Here is a 24,708-nt window from a genome sequence, read left to right as displayed (position 1 = left end):
AAACCAAATAAGTACTGCACGTGATGGTTTAAAGTTTCATTCACAATTTGCACGAATTTTGTTAAAACATATCTATTGAATATGGTGACAACAATGAACTTTTTTTGCATCTAAAAGGTTATACGAATCATAATTTTTTTTTAACTTAGGGTTACCATAGATCATTCATTTCGAGAAATATTGCTCTTGTTTTATACCTCTTTATAAAGAGTTCTACATATTTTTTATTCTATTTTCTTTATTTTTGTTTGTGTTTTTATATATTTTATTACATATTTTATCTATTGTTTTGAAGGATTTTTGACATTTTTTTTGCTTTTACAAATTTAAATGCTATATAATATGTAACATATAGTTCCTTTAAATTGGAAAACTTTTGTTGCTTCATTAAAATATTATGCAAAAGTAAACCCTATTAACTCTGAAATCATAAATGTATTGACAATAAAATAGAAATACTGAAGGAAAGAGCATCATGAAAAAACAATGAAGTCAAATTCTTTCTAGTTGTATTTTAAGCATTGTCAAAGTCGTAACAGGACCCTATTTATTTCATTTTTTTACCTGATTGAAAGATAAGTAAAAAATTTTTTTAAATTAAAAATTAAAAAAAAATTCAAAATATTTTTTTTATTTGTAAAAAAAATCAAATTTATACAAGACTCATTAGTTTCTTTTCCTTTGAATGAATTTATTTTACCAATTGAAATTAAATATATGTACATGTACAATATATAATGTATCTACGTACTTTTATGTTACAATCTTACTACCCTTGAACTGAACACATTTTTTTTTTATATTTTGTATTGCCTGTAGTATTACTTGTAATATAATGTACTTTGATGAAAATGATGCAAGCAAAATACTTTTCAACTTGAGACGTTCTTACAATTCCGATACAACGTTGCGATGTTGATTTCCAGATACAAAATGGCACTAAAACTATATTATACTGTTTCTTTATTTCTTTGTTGACCGAATCCTCAGTTTTACAATTTACAAAACAATTCACTTTTAAAAAAATTATATTTATTTTTTATCCAAAAATTTTTCTAATATTATTCGAAATTGAAACACAGAATTTGAACAAAACAACAAAATTTGAATCCAGTACTTTATTTAACTTGAATAAAGTACTTTATATTCTTACTTCAAGCACATTTTATACATATTATATTATGCTTTCCATTTTTACGATCCGAAATGTTTCAAATCAATGTGTAATAAATCATACATAAATACATATGTACATTCATTTGAACAGTAGAAGAACAGTAAAGAATAGAACAGTAGTTTCCTAAAAAGGGTATAAAATTTAAAAAAAATTTTTTTCTTGGTTATTTAGATTACTTGATATTATTTGAGTTCATATACACTAAGCTAATTTAATTGTAATTTTAAAAAATTATTTAGAAAACAAATATTTGTGAATTTTATTAAAATACTAGGAAATATAAATAAAATACAAAATTATAAAGATTTTCATAGGTGTAGTGCTGCAAAACAATAACTGCAAAAACATAGTGTGATGAATATGCAATATACATATTTTCAACTCTTCTATAAAGTCAAAACAGCTCTTATGATTTAACTGGGCTACTCATAATTATTTCGCTATGTTTCGAAAATTTATCAATGTTTATGAACAAACTAGATTAACATCATTTGTTTATAAAAATAAATAAAGAGCTGTTTTCCCTATATGTCGCCATATACTACGTTAAGAATAGATTTAATTTAGAATATATGTATGTGTGTATTATATTAAATGTATGTATTATGTATTAAATGTATATATGTATTAAATATGTATTAAATGTGTAATATATTATATTAATATAATATATGTATTATATTAATATATAATTTTCAATTATAATTTTTACAAATACAATAAATTCACGTGAAGGTGAATTTATGAATCCCTTCCGAGGTTATTCTTAATATATTATTTCTCTCCTTTTATAAATCACCTCGGAGGTGACAATTTAAAAACATACGCACCTGGTAAAATGTGTATGATTTCCTCTTACACAAAAATAATTTATAGAATTTCTTACTTCAAGCACATTTAACAAACTAATTACATATTTCATTTCTGGTATTGAATGACAAAAGGAACTAAGGGAAGGATAAAAATTCTTAAAAGTTTGTTAAAATCGCGTGTCACCACATGTTCCAACGAGGAACGCAAAATTGACTTTATAAAAAATATGAAACTTTCCTTCAACATCCAAATTGCGGTTTATAATTACTTCTCTACTCTTTTGATTTGTGGGCTGTGGCTGCTTAAAAATGGTGCGTTGCGGCTTTCACACCACGGAATGAGAACATCTCCTGGAGGTGAATTTTAAATGAATTTTACAAAATTTTCAATTAAAAATAAAAAAAATCAACAAAAAATTTTAATAAATTAACTAAATTGTTAAAAAATTATAATTGGAAAAGTACTCACTTTTTTAAATTTACTTTGAATTTTTTTGACATAACCGTAATCGTAAATTGAGGAATTACTCAGCTATTGAATTACTCAGCTTAGCTGGCAGCCCTTTTTATCGGTGCTTTGCATTTTAACGACGAACATGTTTTAAATTTTAACTTACATACATGTCGCTTTTTACAATATAAAACTATATAATATACGACACATATACGTAAAACAAATTTAAGAAATGCGATACTTTGATACTGGTTGTGGCTCACATCACGTAGAAAGAAAAATAACTTTTTTATGTGTTGCAAAAATATTGTTAAATAGGGAAAGTACAAGTATGTATATTTGTTTTCAAATTTTGATGAATTGATTTTATTTTATAGTGACTACATACTATATAATATGTAAATAATGCTAAACAGAATGTTATTCGTTTATAACCGCTTGAAATTATTTGATATTTTCATGATAAATGTGTTGTGCCACAACACCGAAAAGATAATTTCCCCTTTTCCTTGGTTATCTGAGTTCATTATGGATTTCAGTCGTTTTATATTATAACAAAATTTAATATAGTAGTAGAACACCATTAATCATCTTCGTATTGTAATGTTATATTCTGAAGTGCTGTTAAAAGCAAATTTTTTACACTATATGTACTCATACATATATAGTGTAAAAAATTTGTTCAAAACCAAACTTTACAACAGAAAATTTAATCTTGTTTAATGAGCTCCGAAAACTTAGCCCATTCAGAGTGTTTCGCATAAGGTCGCAAATAATTTCAGGGATGATTTTTTGATAAATTTCCAGCAAAAAATTGTATGGATGGGGGGAGGGGGGAGCATTTATTTATATACAAGAAAAGTTCGGTACCTTATTTTTTCAACAGGCTGTAGCTCGAAAACGAGTATATCTGCACCCCCCCTTCCCCTCCGCCATACAATTTTTTCCTTGAAATTGATCAAAGAATTATCCCTAAAATTATTTCCTACCTTATGCGAAATACTCTGTACATTTATAATTTTTATTATACACAGTTTTTTTTTTCTTTACAGGAGATATCATTCCAAAACTTTTACATCATTATTTGCTAATTTGAAAGGAAAATTTCCATTAAACATTTCTGGGACCTTAAATTTAACATTAACACTACTTTTTTACATCATAAAAAAGAGTTTGAATTGCAAAATGTTTTCTAATTAAATTTGTTTTAAAAAAGTATAAAAATAAAAAATTTACCACAATATATAACCCAAAGAAATTTTCTAAACAAATCATTTAAGATCATGGTACTTAACGAAATACATCTTCATGAAAATTTAACATCATTAGATGTCGCCGGAAACAACAGTACAACTTTCAACAGAAAACATGTTTACACAATGTCAATGACCACTCTATGCACAATAGGTGGATTTTTTTTATTTATTCTCATAGCCGTGGGAATTTTGGTATATTTTCTCTCTGCATGTCCCGAACATGCAGCACCCGTTAAAGAGAATGGTACTCCTAATTGTATTTTAACGACAGCAAATTTGCCACCATTAGTAAATATAAATAAAATAAATGAGAGAGATAAAAACTTCACTAAACCAAAATTAAACATACGGCTACCAAAATCTGTCATACCATTAAAGTACAATATATTCATAATTCCATCTCTATTTGATGGAATATTTACTTTTTCGGGTGAAGAGATAATACATGTTAAAATAATTGAGGATTGTACAAACATAACACTACATTCTACCGAATTAAATATATTGCAAAATAATTTAACTGTGAGAAGGATATATACGATGGATCAAGAAAGTTATGTTCCATTTATAAAAATTGATATTAAAAAACAATATTCTATAATAGAGAAACAGTTCTATGTTATAGAATTTAACCATGTTTTAAAGAAAAATTCTGAATATGAAATATTTATTAAATTTAATGGTCAAATATCAGACTATTTGCAAGGACTTTATAAAAGTTCATATGAATTTGAAAATGAGATGAGATGGCTGGCATCAACACAATTTCAACCTACAGATGCACGTCGAGTTTTTCCATGTTTTGATGAACCAGCATTAAAAGCCAATTTCACATTAAATTTGGCCCGGCCAAAAAATATGACAACCCTATCAAATATGCCAAAAATTATTGGAGACGAAAAAGTTGTGTTAGTAAAATCGCTTAAATTAATTTAATGAATTACTTATTTAACAGTTTAATTTAAATCAACATTATTATATCATATCATCTTATAACCTTATATAAAAAATGGTTTGCTTTTAACACATTAATAAATTTCATAAATAATTTTCTTTCTGATCGATTTTAATACTCGTAGAATAATACAAATTTTAATTTAAAAAGTTTAAAAATCTATCTAAATTTTTGAAGTAGAATATTTTAGATAATTCAAACTGAATGATAGAATGTCATATATAAAATCATATTACTCATATGTATGCACATATCTGCATAGATCTGCTATCATCATAGATCAGTACTGCCAAACTCTTCAAGATTTGATAATAAGATTGGCCAATTCCAATCTCTAATTTTTTTAACTTTTAATTTTTGCCGACCGTATTGTCTATACAATAGGTAGGTTATGTGATGCCAACAAATTTTGCATATCGAGTTTTCGGTGGGAACGCAATTCTCCATGGTAGGGAAGTGTAAATAAATTATTTTAAGCACCCTGTCGGTCTGTCGGCCTGTGCGTGCACGCGTGTATCTCAAGTTCGGCTGAACCGATTTTGATGAAATTTTATATGTAAGTTTATTTCGACCATGGCACGGATTGGTCAACTTTTGGAATATATCAGGCCTCGGGAACTGCACTTTTTAGCAGGCCTGTTTTACATTTTTGACCATTTTGAAGAAAATATTCAACAGATTTACTTGAAATTTCATATATGTATAAGCTCCGCTCAACCGTCAACCTCTTAACTTTTGGAAGAAATCAGGTATCAGCAACTGGACATTTACAACAGGCCAAATATACATTTTTGCGTATATAAAGAGAAATAATCAACCGATTTCGTTTTGAAATTTAATATTTAAATTCTTCGTATTGAAACAATGAACATATAAAGTTTTTGAAAAGATCAGAGCTCGAAAACTGATCTGCGGGCCGATTTTATATTTTTCACCATATCTACGGAACGAATTGGTGGAATTTGTTGAAATTTGATATTTGAGTTCTGGTTGTTACCGAAACTAAATGGCGAGCATTTCAGGGAATTCGGTTTCCGATTTTTTTTTTTTCTAAAAGTTCAGAAAAAATTTTTCAAACTCCGATTTTTTTTTTCAATCGAATTCTTTGTTTGTTTTTTATGCTTTGATTTAAACTGTTACTTAAAGTTTTTTAAAAAATATTATTTGGAAATTTCAAATCTCAAAAAGAGTTGAGCTTCAACAACTATTTTAACATACATTTTTTGTACATTTTTGATTCAATGTGAAAAAATTTTAGTTTCAAATTGATAAATTTTTTTGCATTTTTAAATAAAATATTGATTTATTTATCAGATGAATAAGTATATTTCGTTTAAGTACTTTAATATAGAGAATTAATTAATTGCTACAAAAACAATAAAAAAATGTACCATTTTTACCGACCATTATATAAAAATGAGATAGGTCATGTGATTGCACCAAATTTTAGATGTCGAGTTTTTGACGGGAACGCACTTCTCCATAGAAGGAAAGCGTAAACAAGCTACTTTTAGAGAGATGTCGGTCTGTCGGTCTGTGGGTACAATCGCATATCTCAAGTTCGGCTGAATCGATTGTGATGAAATTTTATATGTGATTTTTTTTTGGCTATGGCACGGATTGATCAACTTTGGAGAAATATCGGACCTCGGGAACTAGCCAATTTTACATTTTTACGTATATAAGGAGAAATAATCAACTAATTTTCGCGAAATTTAATATTTAAATGGAGTGTTAAAATGAAATTCTACTAAGAGCCAAAATTTACACTTTTCTAGGTATGTTGACGTTAAAGCTTGCTAATGTCATTAAAATTGTAAGGAAGTGTTTAAAACGCATTTCATGATCTTCTTTAACACTTTCATTAAACTAGGGATTATTGCGGTCGGTTATGTGCTAATCACATCAGATTTTTTTGTCTGCGGTACCATGACTTTAGGTTTCTTGCACCAATTTTTAAAATTCAATTTATAGGCCTCCTATCATGTAGGTTCATAGATTCGTGGCCATATAAATAACCAATTCATATAAAATTTGTTACTATAGCATCAACCACAATTCTTGAATTTATAAAAAATTTAATTGTTCATAAATAGTAAGTATACTATATCGCAACAAAATCATATAATATATATGTATATGAAAAAAATTTAATTAAAATTAATTTAAATAATAAAAAGTCATTCCAAAAGAGATTGAAATAAATATGTTAAACTCTTTTAAAATTCAAATAATCTCGAAATTACGTTCTGTTTGAATTTTAACCTTTAAATTATCATTCGTTCGCAATAATTAATAAATAATACAAATTATCTATAGGGTTTTCTGTCATAACAAGATATCTACATTTTTGACCAAAAAAATTTATGAATGCAGTATTACTTAAAATATTAGGCGCTTTCTAACGCAAGAAAAAAAATTTAATTTTTCCAATAGTTTTAAAAAAACATCCTTGAAAAACACTATTGTTCCGAAAATTTTTCTGACATTAGATATCAACAGTACTTCTTGAGATCATAAAATTTTCTAAGAAGGCATTGAAATATAGATAATTCATGCACATGTTATACACTTTTGAATGAAAATATATTCTGGTTTTTATACCGTTTCTTTTCAGATAGAAAATGAAACGTCTGCACATATTCATTTCATATTTAAATGTTCATGTTAGTTATTTTCATATTAGTGAAACGCTCTTTTAAAAACATTGAAAACTATATACATAAGTGAACTTATTCAGTTCTGATTGATACTAATTGCAATAGGAAAAAGCGTATATCTTATGTGATATAGAAAAATATGTTAAAGTTTTAAAAATATGTAATATTTAGTATCAACATTTTAAAATGCTAACTTTTAAAACCATCTTTACTAAATTTTGTTGCCATTTTGTTGTACGTATACTAAACACATTTGTAAGTGTTTTACTCTAAACGACAAATGTGTAGATAATATGTTCTGACAGAAAACCATATATATACCACCCTAACCATTAACAATTCATACACCTGAATTTTTCAAATTATTTTTGTTTTTAATTCAATGTACCAGAAATATTATGGTAAACTATTTTAGTACCTTATTATATTTTTTTAAAAATTACATTTTTAATCTTTAATTTTATATTATATAACTTTATGCAAATTAAAAAAATTAACAATATTATATTAATATCAAAAAATTAAATATTTCTTCGACCACTATTAATTCATACAGCTGCAAAAGTTGTTTCAGTAATGGTATTATTCTAACGGGTGTTATACTTCTAATGAGAATTAAAACAAATTACCGTTACTTGCCCATAAGAGAATTATTTTATTACCAAAATTCAATTAATTTATGAATGCATTATTATTTAATGCCAAATATGACGCGTGGAAGGCCTATAGTGAAAAAAGTGCGCGATTTGATTGTGAATAAGTACCAAAATGGAAAAATTTATGGTGAAATATCAGAAGAAATTAATTTACGAGTAACTAGATCTGCTGTAGTGAATATAATTTAAAATTTTAAAGCAAATGGTTTTACAAAGAATTTTCGAAAAAAAGGTCGAAAATCTCAAATAACACCTAGAGATTTGAGAACTTTAAATAAAATTATTATACAGGATTTGTCGAAAAATGGACTCGAAAAAACATTCATAAACTCAATTATTCATTTTATATCGTACTATAAAAAACGAAAAATCAAAAGCAGCATATTTTATTTATTACCATTCAATCTATTTAAGTTTCCAAGCCAAAGAAAAGCCTTTATTAACCATTTCGCAGAAGAAAAAACGATTAGTATGGGCCAAGGAACGTAAGAATTGGACACAAGGACAATGGAAGTCCATCATATTTAGCGATTAGTCTAAATTTGATCTATGCGTAGGAGATTTTAGAAAAAGAGTGCAATTCGCAGACAAAATGAGACATACCATCAGGACTGTCTAAAACAAACCGTTAAATTTCCAGCTTCTGTTATACTGTAGGATTGCATGTCTGCTAAAGGTGTGGGTAATTTATACTTCATCGATAGGACTAATTTATATATAATATAAATTTTTTAGACTGGCCAGCTTCAAGTCCAGATCTTAATCCCATAGAGCCCCTTTGGGGAGTAATGAAAAGCAAGCTCCGAAATGACCCACAAAGAAGATTAGAGACTTTACTATATTTTGTTTATAAGTTTACTATATTTCTGGTACTTTGAATTAAATAATAATTTTAAAAATTCAGGTGTATGAATTATTAATGGTTAGGGCTCGTATATATATATGTACGTATATATCCAGCGTGTTTTGAAATGATATTTTGTTATTTTAATTTATTTGCTTTTTTGACGTACAAACATATGTATGTATGTATGTATGTGATTTTTTTGTGAACCATTCAATTTTTTTTATCTTAAGAATGGTGTTTTTTTTATATATGTATGTATAAAAAATTAAATATGAGTCGGCTAATCATATGACCACAGTTGTAAGTATTAAGTACGTAATTGCCTAAAAGTACCTAAATAATTACCTAGCTTTTGTTTATTCAACTAATTACATAATTATTATTTTATCTCTTATCAAACCCTTTTTACAATGTATAGCACATTGTAGTAAGAATTTTGTTTTATATACCCACCCATTATGTCCGGGCAGAGGTGCTGGCAAGTACGCCGCTGAGCTGTCAGCATGCGTATCGGGCGGGGAGGTCGACGAAGACCGCTCTGCTAGCACCCTGGAGAGCATAACAGAACAGAGGGAGGTGACGCTATGTGCGTTCTTGGATATCGAGGAGGCTCTTGGATATCGAGGAGGCGTGGCCAGGGGATGCCTACAAGGTGGAGTTCTGTCTCCGCTAATGTGGAGTTCGTTGGTGGACAGACTTCTTTATGAGCTGCTCAGAAGAGTGGTTCTTAGTACGATAGTAGAAAGAACCTGGAACGATTGCAAAGGACTTGTCCAACTGCGCCAATGGAGGTGATTTTGAAACTAGCCCTTTTACATCTCGTTGTTGAGATGGCAGCAAAGGGTGCCATTTTCGGGAAAAAATGAAGTTGGAATGATCGGAGCAAATTATCGCGATTTTATTGTCGGGGAGGTTCCGCTCCTATCGATGCCTTGGAATGACATGATAGGAGATACAGATTGGAGAAAAATTTTGCCTCATTGCTAAGTAACAGAAGGAGCTGGGAGCGTGGCTTTTCGGGTAGCACAGTAGGAACACACGTTATCAAATGGTACGCTAATGGGTGAAAAACCAGTATGGGGACGGGTGCGGGAGTGTTTGGGCCAAGAACCAAATCCTCTGAACCTATGGGAACTTATCCGAGCGTGTTTTCGGGTCGAGGTGCACGCCATTGAATTGTGTGTGCGGTTCAGCCTGGAAAGGGGATATCGGGGAAAGGAGATAATGATTATGTCGGATCGCCAGGCTGCGATCGGAACGTTGAACCCGTTTTCAGTATCCTCCACGGCAATATATGGCTGTCTTGAGAAGCTCCACGAGTTGGGCAGGCGCGACCGGGTCACTTTTTGCTAGGTTCCGGGCCAGAAGATGTGGGCGTGGAAAGAAATGAGGACGCTGATGAGGGGGGCAAACACATCTCATCCTGGGTCTGAGCTTTCTGCGGAATTGGACCACATTCCATCCGTCGAAAATTAAGGAAGGAATCAGAAAGAAGGCGGTCAGAGCGCTGGAGAAGTCTTTCGGAGCTGCGGCAAGCCAAGAATCTCCTGGGAGATTATGACCCGAAAGAAAATCATAGGGATAGACAGGAACCAGGTGAAAGTCCTCTCTGGCGTCTTGTCGGGTCACTGCAGACTTTGGCGGCACTTCAGTCGCATGGGCCTAAAAAGTGAGGATACGTGAGAGATTCAGTGGGGCGGATGAGGAGATTTCGGTGCACCATCTGGGAGAGTGTGATGCTCGTGCTCATTTGAAGGAAGAGGTGCTGCGGGCTTTGCTCTAACGACGGCGGAGTAACGGTGTTCCACCCCTTTCATATAACATCGCAGTCTTTCTGCTCACAAGTTACTTGATCAGGAGGTTGGGTCTCGAGCGTGTGTTGTAGGGCACGTCCCGCACTCGAGTAGGGCGCACAACAGATCCTCATACGTGGTCGAGGTGCACTGTTGGCCCCGTCTAAAATCTCTCGATCGATCTGAAATCGATCTGAAATCTACAAATCTACCCACCCATGACCCTACATAATAGTTTGCATGTACAATAACGTTTTTGTCTTAGACATTTTTCATATAAGGCAGTTTTTTATTTAAAAAGAATTTTACAAAATGAATTTATAATTCTCTTATTCCATAACTTGGAAAAAAATTTTCCAAAAAATTTTAAAATGAATAGTTTAAGAAAATTTTTTATTCACTTCAAAATTTTTCGACAGTTTTTTATATTAATCTCGTTTTCTTTAATTGTTTTAAAATGTGTACACATATGTAATTTGTATATACTTATGTATGTACAATCGTAAAATATTATGCTGAAATTACATAGTGAAGGAACAAACCATTACGTTTGGGACAAATATGAAGAATCTTTTCCAATGTCTACATATTTAGTGGCCTTTACAATATCAGATTTCGTTAATATAACAACACCTGAAGGTAACTTTTCAGTTTGGGCGAGACCAAATGCTATCGACTCAGCTAAATATGCATTGAGCATTGGACCGAAAATTTTAAGAAACTTAGAAAATTATTTTGGGATTGAATTTCCATTACCAAAGATTGACATGATTGCAATTCCAGATTTTCATGCTGGTGCAATGGAAAATTGGGGCTTAATTACCTATAGGTAAGCAAAAATTTTACGAATGCCGTTAATTGAAAATATATGTACAAAAGAGAAGAATTATATTTATCTTTTATTGCAGAGAGACTGCGATGTTGTATGAAAGGGGTGTATCAGCAACCACAAATAAACAGAGAATTGCCAGTGTTGTTGGGCATGAGCTGGCGCATCAATGGTTTGGTAATTTAGTTACGCCAAGTTGGTGGTCTGATATTTGGTTAAACGAAGGTTTTGCGAGTTATATGGAATATTTGGCTGTAGATGACGTTGAGCCACAATGGCGAACTTTAGATCAATTTGTTGTCACGGAATTACAAAACGTTTTCCAATTAGATGCAATGTCATCGTCGCATAAGATTTCAGTTGAAGTCGCCGATCCAGATGAAATTAATGAAATATTTGACAGAATTTCCTATGGAAAAGGCGCGGCCATAATACGCATGATGAGCCATTTTTTAACTGAAAAGGTTTTCCGCATTGGCCTCAAGAAATATTTAAATGAGATGTAAGTATTTTTTAAAACATATGAACGATTTCAAGCTTCATAAAATTAAAAGAAAACTATTCCTATGTATTTAAATGTTTCTGAAAAATACAGAAAAAAACTTTTATTTTTTTTTCTACAGCAAAATTTCAAGAGACCAATTTAGCTACAAAAACATTAGATTTCCTGATTAGATTAATTTACTAACTACAAAATTAGAAAAATCTAATTTCTGTAGTAAAATTTCTGAACTATTGCGAATACCTACATACATACATACATATAATAGAATAAACCGACCGGCTTGCACGCGACAATTGAGGTTTTACGACGGCACCAAGTTTCGCATGTCGAGTTTTCGTCGGGAACACACTTTTTTATGGCAACGTATTTACGCTTTTTACGAACTGTTAGGAAGATACATATGTCTGCCTGTCAGTCTGTCTGTGCACGTCTGTATCTCAAAATCGGCTGAATCTATTTTCACAAAAATTTATATCTGAGTTAACTTATCTTTTAGGATACATATGTTTTGTTTTAGGAACTGGACCTGTACTACGAACGAATTTTACACTTTTCATAATTTTTAGAAAATATTCAACACATTTAATAAACTTAAACTTGAAATTTAATAAATTAGTCTCGTTTGGCAGTACGAGAGGTCACCTAACTTTTTATGGAAATCAGTGATTAACAACTGGACGTTTACTATGGACTTTTAATTAATTTACATTTCTACCTATATTCAAAGTAATAATCAACCAATTTTACTGAAATTTCATAATTGAATTCAGACTGTTAAGACAGTGAACTTATAATTTTTCGGGAAATATCAGGGAGCCGATTGGAATTGACGAACTAATTTTCCTGCAAATTAAGATTAGAAAAAGTGAATATCTGCTAAACGCAAAATATTCAATTTTCTAGGCGTGTTAGCTAAAAGCTTGTTAGCGTCCTTAAAATTTAAAAGAAGTGTTTTAGAGTATTTTCATAATCTTGTGCAACATTTTTGCTAAATCAGTCAATTCCTTGCAGTCGATTATATGCTACAAACTTTTTTATGTGCATTTTGAGAAATGTAAGCAATAGTTTGATTTTGGGAACACAAACATTTTAATTTAAATCAAATTATATTCTAAATTTCAGAACTTATTCGGCATACTAATTGAAAATACAACTTAAAAATTACATCCTACTCCTTTTCCCTTGATCCTTTATGAAGTAATTAGTTATTGTTCTTTAAGCACAAACTTATATGTACATGTGTACATTTAATATGGACTACAAATTTATCTACATACATACATACCTACATATGTAAACATATAATTTTACAGGGCGTACAAAGCTGCAGAGCAGGACGATTTGTGGCATTTTCTTACTAAAGAGGCCGTCGAAAATTCTATTTTAGACCAAAGTATAGACGTTAAAGAAATTATGGATACATGGACATTGCAAACGGGATTTCCTGTATTAAGTGTATCAAAAGCTTATCCCCAATATTTGATTCGAATTGAGCAAGAACGATTTGTATATGTTCATAAAGACAGAAAAGAATCTGGTAGTTTATTATGGTGGGTTCCTTTAACTTTCACAACGGCAGAAGAACTAAATTTTAAAAAAACAAGTCCATCACATTGGATTCCAAGAACAAAAATTTATGAGATAGAAAACCAAACATTAGCTCAATCCAAATGGTATATATTCAATATTCAACAAACAGGATATTACCGCGTTAACTACGATAACTCTAATTGGAAAGCAATCACAGAACACTTGTTAAATAAAACAAAATTCAAAGAAATTTCGCCATCGAACCGCGCTCAATTGATTGATGATGCCATGAACTTAGCGAGGGGAGGATATTTGAGTTACGAAATTGCTTTAAATATAACAAAATATTTAGAACACGAAGAGGATTATGTGCCGTGGAAAGCAGCTGTTGTTGGTTTTAATTTTATTGACTCTATGTTCGAGAGACAAGCTGAATATTATTTAATGCAAGTAAGTTGTACGATAATACAAAATGCCTACGGTAGTATGAATATATTAAATGTTATGTTGTAACTATTTTTATATGTTTGAATATGTTTGCACATATAAACTTACTTGTAAAATATGCAAGTTTGAAAAAGTATATACTTATGTACATATGTATGTATGTACCTACATATTTATAAAAAATTAAAGTAGCAAAATTTACATTATTTTTCCAGAATTATTTACTACAACTATTAGATATGGTATACAGAAAAGTGAGTTTTAATGAAATTGAAGATCAAGATGATATGATAGCACATTTTAAAAGAATTGAAGTGCTAAGTACAGCATGTCATTTGGGGCAAGATGACTGTGTCTCTATTTCTCGGCGAAATTTCCAAAATTGGATGTTTGATCCTAACCCAGATAGGAGTAATCCGTAAGTAATCGTATGATCAAATTCTTATATAAATGCAGATTGAATATCAATTTATTTTATTACCGATAATAAACCGATTTAAATTTCTCAAAGAATAGATTGATAGCCAATTTGCATATTATGAGTAAAGTTTTTTCTAACAAGCATATTGATTGTCCTCAAATAACACACTTATGTATGTAACTATTTTTCCAAATGAAATTTAAATAAAAAGTATATCACCAAATCTCCGAAACATTGTTTACTGTACAGCCATTCAATATGGATCTGAAAGTGAATGGAATTTTGCCTTTGAACGTTATATTAATTCCAAAGTATCGAGCGAAAAAGAAATTCTACTAAGTGCATTGGGTTGTAGTAAGGAGCCTTGGATATTGGCCCGATATTTAAGAAAGGGGTTGTTAGGACATGAAATTAGAAAACAGGATGTCTATAGAGTTTTTGCTGCGGTATCAAACAACGTTGTAGGCCAACAAATTGTGTTTGACTTCGTAAGAACTAACTGGAGTGAGCTAAAAATTTAGTAAGATTTAAATAAATTGCTACAAAATAGTAATATTTGTTCTTATTACAAAAAGTTTTTTGTAACGATTTTACATAATCTATTTTAGTCTTGGAAGTACAATGTCTAATTTAAACGGAATCATAAAATTTTTAACAAGGAAAATGAATTCAAAATTTATGTTACGTGAATTGGAAGATTTCATTAAAAACCACTATAACGAAACAAGTAGATCTATCCAACAAGCTGTCGAACAAGTTCAAATCAACATCGATTGGATGGATAAAAATTTTAAAACAATCGTAAACTGGTTAAAGAAACAAAAATTATAATTCATCTTGTTTTTATTTTATTTTCAAAGAAATTTACAAATTTAGAACAATTTAAACTATAATATCTACGTATAACTATAATATCTCTATTACTTATAATATCTTATACAGCGAAGATTTAATTAATTCATCTAAAATTTCAAACCGGAGGAAAAGCCACACTGCTCCAAAAGATTAATGAGAAGAATAAGTACCTCACCTAATTACAATATTAATTTTAGGTCTTCCTTCCGTACTGGCCGAAACATCTACCCTCTCTATAGTATTAATTCGTGGTTTAATTTTCTTACACCATAAAAAAAAAAATCAAAACTAAACATGAATATGTACATATTATGTACATACAAACATACATACAAGCCTACGAACAAATAATTAATGTAATCAAATCAAAAGTGTAATTAAATCATACTATTTTAAAACTTCCAAATTGCAAAAAAAATTCATTATTCACCACTTTTTCATGGATTTATTTTCAGTTTAGAGAATATAAAAAAATTTCCTCGATGTTTTGCTAAACCAAGATTCGTACGCAAAAAGCAGAACAGCCACGTTTTATTCACTTTCAAATCAGAATTTTCAGTATATTCTAATGGATGTTTCACTTTTCCAATAAGATAACTCATTTTTTTAATTGGATTTTTGCATTTTTTCTCAAATTATCGACCGGTATGTTTCACTTTCAAAAACAAAGTGAAAACTTTTGTACACAATTTAAAATAACACGAGATACGCAATCGGAATAATTCTTCTCACTGTAAATTTACATTATACACGTAAATTTACATTATACAATATGATAGTTACTCACTTTCTTCTCATTTTCCGAGTAAAATAGCGAGATAGACGATCAGGCCCTAAATTTAAGTTTCAACGAACCAATTCTTCTGGTTCAATACGCCTAAATTATAAGCTATTAAAAAATGAAAAAACGAAGCCTTACTAAGAAACTTTTATATATGTGTGTACATATATATGTATGTACTAATATTAAAAACAAAATTTCTAGGAAAATTGTAATGTGCGATTTTTAAACTTACAATTTTATAATTCACGTATACCTTATACATACATACATATGTACATATATACCTATGCACGTATGTTTTTCACATTTAACTTCAAAATTTAATTAGAGACTTTATTTAAAAAAGGATTATTTTTAACTAGATACGATAGAACTTTACTTATATTTAAAACTATCATTGCACACTTTTACTATAATTTAATTTCGGGATATTAATCATTGGGATGCTTAAATTAAATTCAAAATTATTTTCTAGCATTTACATTTACATACATATGTAACTTAATTATAGTATTATTTGTCAAATTTTAATATTGCTAAAAATATTGTATAAACACAACAAAACTTTGCTTCGTTGGATCAAAACAAATACCGATTATTTAATAACTACATTATTTAAGTAAAATATAAAAATGTACTTAAATTTTAATAAAAAAATATTGTACTCATAGTGATTAAATTTTTTATTATTTGCCCAGTAATTTGAAAGCCAAAGTAAGATTTTTAATACTCTAGCATTTCAAATTAAGGTTAATTTTAACAATTGCCTATTTTAATAGGTTACATTTAAATTCTTAAAATACCCTAATATTCAAAATTTTTAACTTCACATTTTGAAATCATAAATGTGAACCTAATGCCAGCAAAATTAGTAATTATTAATTATAAATGGTTTCACTTACAGTTTTTCTTTCTACTGTTAATATTTTAAGGTTAACTGCATTTATAATACATACATTTATTGTATGAGACATACAATAAATGCGTATTTTATGAAAGTTACTTTAAGATGGTATTATATTGTATTAGATAGAATATGAAAATAACTTTTAGGATTATTATAATAGTAGTTATAAGACAAAATTATTTATATAATAAAACTAAAAAAAATATATATGTACATGTATATATAAATGAAACAATACAAATAAAGGTAATATTAATATCCTCCCAGTATTTGTTCTTTTAATATTAATATTTTGTCAGTTTTTTGAAATACATACTTAAATTATTCATAAATACAATATCAATTATATTTTAGTTTTATTCATCTATAACAAATTTTCACAGTTTTTTAACATAAAAAACAATATTTTTATTTGGCTTTTCCTTGAGCCGCTACAGCTTCCATAGCTTTTTTAACAGTTTCCTCGTCGCCTAAGAATTTCATTGAGACCACTGGTTTGAAATTCTCATCCAGTTCGTACACAAAAGGAATACCTGTTGGTAAATTAAGCCCCATAATAGCATCATCAGACATATTATCTAAATGTTTAACAATGCCCCTTAAACTATTGCCATGAGCAGCAATAATGATTTTCTTGCCTTCCTTTAATTGTGGTATAATAACATCATTCCAATATGGTAAAGTACGGGCAATTGTTAGTTTTAAAGACTCAAACATTGGAAATTCTTCTAACTTAGGTCCATCGCTATAACGTGAATCTTTTACAATAGCATTGTAATACGGATGATCTGGTTCCATTGGTGGTGGTGGAGTATCATAACTTCTTCTCCAAATTTGAACTTGTTCTTCTCCGTATTTGGCCGCAGTTTCAGCCTTGTTCAAACCAGTTAAACCCCCATAGTGGCGTTCATTTAATCTCCATGTTTTATGAACCGGAATACCAGTTTGACCAGAACCCTCCAAAACTGAATTTAATGTAACTTGAGCACGAGTTAAAACAGATGTATGAGCACAGTCAAATTTTAAACCAGCATCTTTTACTGCCTTTCCAGCTGCAACAGCTTCTTGCTTGCCTTTAAATATTAAATTAGAGCATGTATCATATCGCTAATCAAATATCAAACCTTTTTCACTCAAATTTGCATCATACCATCCACAGAAAAGATTTTTCTCGTTCCATTCAGATTCACCATGGCGAACCATAACTATTACGTATTTTCCTGCCATTCTACAAACTCTTTTTATTATTCTATTAGCAATAATGTTACTAGGTGTTTTCTGTGCTCTATTTCACTCCTCAACTCTGGGCCTATAATCCTATCGGAAATTTTCAATTTGACCTTTGAATGTCATCAGCAAGGTTATTGGTTTGCTTTGGCCATAATAATTATACTGACATGAAATTAATGACTTTTGCTAAGTCAAAATCCAAGTATAACTACTAATAAGTAGTTCGACTCTCTGTTTACACCACACTAATGCGATCACTCGCCAATATTTGTATACAAAAAAGTTATAGAGTTAAGCAGTATACCTTCCTATTTTCATTTTTATACACATAAGAACCTGTTTTTTTATAATGTATTTTGAAAGGCGACACTTTATTATTTGCTCGTATATAAAGTGAAACATATTAAGAATTTTAAAAGCGACACTGTAATTCATTCCAGTACAAGGTGGCAAAAAAGGTGTATTCATATTATAATATAATTTTATAATTTATGTATTCATAATATAATATAATTTTGAAAAATAATAAAAATAAATTTTGAAAAGACGTATAATATTGAAAAAAAATTTAAATAGTTGTGAAAAAAAAAATATTTTACAGTTTTTTATAAACCATCCAAGAATTTCATGGATAATTTAAAGATTTTAGAAAATACTTTTATTAAACTTTTAAACTTTTAAACATTCAAAAAAAATTTAGAATGTAAAATATATGAACACTTAAAAAATAATTTCAACTATGAATGTTGTTAGAAGTCCGACAAAACATATTTCATTAAACTGTATATTAGAATTAGAATTTACCACATAATAAAAAGTTTTAATAAGACTGTAAAACAATTTGATATAAAACAAATTTTTAGTGTTAAGCATTTTTAATTGATAATTATTAATAAATAAAATAAATAAATTATCTTTAATTTTTTTATTTTTATTTCAATCTTAATAAATTTAGAACATATTTCCCATGAATCGGTAATAATTACATATATTTCATAAAGTAATCAGTATGCATACACCTTATTTTCTTTATAAATTACTTTATTTCTAAGTCACTACATTCATACGTGCATGTGTACATTCATACATGAAATTTCAAATTCTTTTGCTTTCATACATTTGAATTTTTAACCTAACTTTAATAAAATGAAAAATAAATTTTGTTATTATCATAAATAAAAATAACAAAATTTTTACGTAACTTAATTTAATTTTATTTCAGTTCAATTTTTTTGATACACTCGTTTGTTTACAATATTTTGTTTCTTTCTTGCTTACACAACTCTTATTACCGTCTATTTCTAAAAAAAATGGAATATTTTAAGAATTTGGAAGCAAGAGGCAAATGAAAACTAACGGAATGGAACGAGTCGAATTACTTATTAGTAGATATACTTTGGTCAAAATATTAAAATTCTGTCAGTCAGTCTTTTAGCTCAAATTATTTGTAGGAAAGCTCAAAGAGCTTCGTGTTAAAGAGTTAACCACAACGAATTTCATCAATGATTCTGTCAGTACTCAGTTATCCTAATACAAAAAAATCTGATGTGATCAGCATATAACCGGCAGCAATGTGTATTGTCTAGTTTTTGGACTTTAGTAAGCTTATAGTTAACGTACCTAGAAATATGTAAATTTGGCTCTTACTAGAGTTACAACAAGAACTAAAATATCAAATTTCAAGAAATTCGATCAATTCGTTTCGTATATATGGTGAAAATGCAAAATCGGCCCGCAGATCAGTTCTCGAGCCCTGACCTTTCCAAAAAGTTTATGTGTTCTTTGTTTCAATACGAAGAATTTAAATATTAAATTTCAATGAAATCGGTTGATTATTTTTCTTTATATAAGCAAAAATGTATATTTGGCCCGTAGTAAACGTCCAGTTCCTGACACCTGATTTCTTCCAGAAGTATACATTCCAAAAGTAGATCAATCCGTGCCATGGTCGAGATAAACTAACATATAAAATTTCATCAAAATCGGTTCAGCCGAACTTGAGATACACGCGTGCACACATAGAGCGACAGACCGACAGGTTGCTAAAAATAGTTTATTTACACTTCCCTACCATGGAGAAGTGCGTTCCCACCGAAAACTCGATATGTGAAATTTGTTGACATCACATCATCTACCTATTATATATACAATACGGTCGGTAATAATAAGCTTCGTTTCGAGACCGTATTTTTTACTAAAAATTATTATTTATTTTTAACAAGTCATATTAATTTTAACTAACGTATATGAAGGCAGCTCAACGTTAAAAATTAATTCAGTTATTTTAAAACTAGCCTGGAGAGTTATCTTTTATTGATATTTAACTCAAATATTCTTAATTTTTGTCACGAAAAAGAACAAATTATATACGAATACAGAAAAGTTTTTTTTGACAAAAAAAAGTTAAGCACAATATCTGATATGAAGAAGCCAGAGAAAAAAAAGGAAAATACAAACTATAAAACAAGTAAACGGGAAATAGATTATTTGGGTTCACTAGCTACTAAGCCTTCATATCTTTCCGTTTGTCTTTAATGGGATTCCATCTACCTATTTTACGTAAAAGAAAATATTTTATACATAATTTGAATTTCGCATGTTTTTGACAATTCATTATTTTAGTAAAATAAGTCAACATTTGAATCATGTGGAAGAAGGCTATTAATCATTAGAACGGATTTCTTAAAGGAATATTATGATATAGGAACGAAATCGGAAACTGAAATAAAAATATTGTTTTGATGAACCTTGAAATAAAATTAAACATTTTGTAATTGTATAATGGTTTCCTCTGTCTGCTAAAATTTTAATCTTTAAGAGCTTCATTTTTTTTAGCAAAATGAAAAAGTTTAACTCTTAAATAATTGTCGATTTATTAGAAAATTTTTATGATTTTCCAGAACGTCGAATTCTAGTAATATTCTAGTCGCGTTATGTATTTGTACCTCCTTGTTATTTGATGTACTTACTTTTAGATTACTTTATGACTATAAGGCTAAATATTAATAAATTATGAGTCAGAGGTGCCATCTACAAAAATTTTCTCTAAGATTTGTTTTGAAAGGGATCTCCAAGATCTATTTTGTTTTTATATTTTGTTCTCATACATATTTTTCGTATTGAAAATACACAACTACACCCTTGGATTTTATTATAAACATGAAGACAAAATTTAATAATACAAAAAAAAATCAAAATGATTTCTTCAGAAAAAATTTTAAAATAGTTATTTTTTCACATATAATGTGAATAATTCACGTGAAAAACGTGAAAAACGTTTCAATAATTCTCAAATCAATTTTTGTATAATATGACAAGTAAGTTTATATTTTTTTCTTGTTACACTTAATCGTTTCCGTATCGATCGTCGCAGCCCTTTTATTGTAATGTAAGTTTGACATTCACAATACTTACAGGAGTCTTGCTGTCATTATGTCAGAGTTGTTTTGTTAAATGTTAACAATTTGGTTTGAAATACGAAATGGATGAAAAAGTTAAAATATCAACTAACTGGTGCTTATTGCGAGGAAAAAATATTGGAGACTCATTGGTTATTAAGACCGTTGAAAACTATTGTAAAGCAGAAAATAGGCAACTTCCATTTTTGGTTCTTGAGTGAGCTCATATATAAATGTTTTATCACTTTAGGCCAAGTATCGATGACATTGTAAGTTTTGAACAGTCAGTACATTTACAAGAGCCACAAGATAATAAAGATGATAATCAACTAAATTTAACAAAAATAAATTGCAATATACAATTCGAGATACATTCAGCTTACTACATAAATTACCTAACATTAGTGACAGATTGCCAGAAAGTGGAAATGTTCGTGGATATTCATAATGAATATTACAATACTTTTATAGGCGAATTTTTGGATGATTTCGATGGAATGAAAGTTTATAGATTCGACATCAAAATTACCAAGAAAATATCACACTTTCTACTTAAGGTAACTTCTTCATAATGTTTTTATACGAAAATATAGGTATACTTAGCCACTTTCTGAAGTGGTCATCTTTCCCTTTACAATTTCTTTAAAATTTGTTAAAATTCAATATTACCAGCAGGTACCTAATGAGATAAATAGATATTTACTTAGGGTAAATTAATTTTGTATGCAATAAATTGCAATATACAATTCGAGATACATTCGGCTTACTACATAAATTACCTAACATTAGTGACAGATTGCCAGAAAGTGGAAATGTTCGTGGATATTCATAATGAATATTACAATACTTTTATAGGCGAATTTTTGGATGATTTCGATTAAATGAAAGTTTATAGATTCGACATCAAAATTACCAAGAAAATATCACACTTTCTACTTAAGGTAACTTCTTCATAATGTTTTTATACGAAAATATAGGTATATTTATCCACTTTCTGAAGTGGTCATCTTTCCCTTTACGATTTCTTTAAAATTTGTTAAAATTCAATATTACCAACAGGTACCTACTGAGATAAATAGATATTAACTTAGGGTAAATTAATAATAAAGTAGTTTATTAGTAATGAGATTAAAGTAACATTAACGTTAGCCATTTCGTCAAAGTTTAATATGATATCAAGTAGATATCAGTGTAGTTGAAGATTTTCAATACTTTTAGATTTTTAAATTTTCAATAGTTTTAATATGTAGTTCTTAATAGTTTGAGATTTATAATGCTCTTGTTCGAAAGCATGAATAATATAAACCAAACTAATGGATTGAATTGTTCTTAGAATGAAAAATCAGTAAATTATTGAAAATTACCTAAATTCAAAATAAGTACTTAAAAACTAAAAAAGAACTTAATCATATTCACTAATAAATTCAAAAACTAAAAAAGAAAATGTCAAGTGGATCTAATTCTCCCAAATGGAGTAAAGAGAAATAAACATTAACAAGATCTATATGAAACTCTTTCTTAAAATATCTAAAAAACTTATCCCCTAATATTCCCTTGCTTATATTGTTTTAATTCTTCAAATAACCTTGGTCAATTATACTAAATAATATTGCAGCTTATACCACGCGTGCCGGAAATTTGGGTTTATGGAATTCAAGTGGTTATTTCCAACGGTCAACTTGTTGATATGACTCCGTCTTTGAATAACATAAATATAGACAATGTGAAATCAATATTATCAAGTTCGAAGCATAAATTAACTCCAAAAGCTATGGAATGTAAAACCTTTATAGAAAGTTTCCTTCATGGAGCTCCAGCTAAAAATTTTAACAACTTAGATGGTACAACTGGATTCTTGAAGTGCTCATCCGATCTAGAAAATTTTAAATCGCTCTTAAGTAATACAAAAAAAAATTTTCTTCAAGAAAGTAATAGAGATGATAGCCATTGCTCATACAAAATAGATGAACTTAAAAAATATATAGACAAAGTAATATATGAAATGGAAAACAATTTTCGCTTGGAACTTCAAGCCTTAGAAAAGCGGCAAAATGAAAAACTAGACAGAATTATTGAAATATTGTCTTCAACACAAAACAAAATAGTTAAATAAATTTTTTGCTAGAAATCGTTATTCATTTTTTATATCAGACAACTGTTAATTAGATTTCGCCAAAACGGCACAATCAACGGCTCCCTCGTTGTTAAGGCGAGTGCCTCTTAGTGATGTGTAAAGAAAAATTCGATAAGCCACGAAAGGACCACTATGGCACGCGATACATACACGCCAGTCAACAGCGACTCAACCTCATATGATGGCAAACTATATACTTTAAGTGAGTCTAGGTCATTCAAAACAAGTGGAAAATCTTTTTAAACAGATTCAATACACGAAACATAGAATAGAAAACAAAACTAAGAATTTTGTCTTGCGTGTCTTTTAAGAAGATCTCTTAGTTATTGATTCTCCTACTTTTACAGATACGATAAACACTTGTCTTTATCACACCTGTGAAAGTAGAAGATTTAAAGCAGTTTCTCCAAAAGTTCTAACAAATCGCTTATTTTAAACATATATTTTAATAAAGGTTGAAGAATTTAAAAGAACAAAATATTACTCTACGTTTGTCTACGGAGCGTAATATATTTTTAATACTATATGTATTAAAATTATGTTCCGAATATATATTTTTTTCTTTTGCTCAACTTTAGAGGATGTATTCTCATTTTTTATTATATTCTCAAAAAGCCATCTGGAAATATTATATGATTTTAATATTTTAATTAAAATCAATATTAATAATTGAAATATAAATTAAAATTTAAAAAATTAAATAAAATTTTCTTCTACAATTCAATAGTCTTCCAGTCGGAACTAATTTTTTTGTATATAGAATAATTTTTCTATGGAATTTACGAGCCATTTTCTTTACATTTCAACGTTATATGTTTATATAATATGTAAATATGTAGAATCAGCTATTAGCCAATTACCAACAACGCTTGTGATTTTCATATCGAAGTGTTAAAACAAATGCATAAACACATATCACTAAGTCCTCGTGATACGACATTTTTGGTCCCAGAATTTATTTTGTAACTCGAATTGTCGTTTGAGGAATAAAAAAAAAAGTATGGAAACAAAAGGTGAATTAGGCAAACTATTTTATAATATAGTTCATCTGTTTTTCA

At 29.0% G+C, this 24,708-nt stretch overlaps 3 protein-coding genes across 4 annotated transcripts; 2 read left to right on the top strand and 1 right to left on the bottom strand.

Moving 5' to 3' along the window:
• Positions 1–3,616: 3,616 nt before the first annotated feature.
• LOC129611894 (aminopeptidase N) lies at positions 3,617–16,982 on the top strand. Of its 2 annotated transcripts, XM_055525309.1 has the most exons (7): positions 3,617–4,607; positions 11,140–11,439; positions 11,519–11,941; positions 13,258–13,924; positions 14,137–14,339; positions 14,554–14,862; positions 14,951–16,982. In XM_055525309.1, the coding sequence occupies exons 1-7, from the start codon at positions 3,727–3,729 to the stop codon at positions 15,171–15,173; spliced, it is 3,006 nt and encodes a 1,001-aa protein (XP_055381284.1). In that variant the 5' UTR covers positions 3,617–3,726; the 3' UTR covers positions 15,174–16,982. The 2 variants fall into 2 exon arrangements, with proteins under 2 accessions (XP_055381284.1, XP_055381285.1); XM_055525310.1 differs by lacking the exon at positions 14,951–16,982 and having other exon boundaries at positions 14,592–14,741.
• A 147-nt stretch (positions 16,983–17,129) lies between these two features.
• On the bottom strand, positions 17,130–18,247 carry LOC129611897 (phosphoglycerate mutase 2). The gene is made up of 2 exons (XM_055525312.1): positions 18,013–18,247; positions 17,130–17,961 (listed from the first exon to the last, which is right to left on the bottom strand). Exons 1-2 carry the CDS (start codon positions 18,113–18,115, stop codon positions 17,297–17,299), a joined length of 768 nt encoding a protein of 255 aa, XP_055381287.1. The 5' UTR covers positions 18,116–18,247; the 3' UTR covers positions 17,130–17,296.
• A 3,301-nt stretch (positions 18,248–21,548) lies between these two features.
• LOC129611895 (uncharacterized) lies at positions 21,549–24,246 on the top strand. The gene is made up of 3 exons (XM_055525311.1): positions 21,549–21,709; positions 21,767–22,073; positions 23,132–24,246. The coding sequence occupies exons 1-3, from the start codon at positions 21,600–21,602 to the stop codon at positions 23,627–23,629; spliced, it is 915 nt and encodes a 304-aa protein (XP_055381286.1). The 5' UTR covers positions 21,549–21,599; the 3' UTR covers positions 23,630–24,246.
• The last annotated feature ends 462 nt before the right edge of the window (positions 24,247–24,708 follow it).

The sequence above is a fragment of the Condylostylus longicornis genome, unplaced genomic scaffold (assembly GCF_029603195.1).
Source record: "Condylostylus longicornis isolate FDR11 unplaced genomic scaffold, ASM2960319v2 ptg000055l, whole genome shotgun sequence".
NCBI classification, from domain to species: domain Eukaryota; kingdom Metazoa; phylum Arthropoda; class Insecta; order Diptera; family Dolichopodidae; genus Condylostylus; species Condylostylus longicornis.
This window is presented reverse-complemented; position numbering and strand designations above follow the sequence as displayed.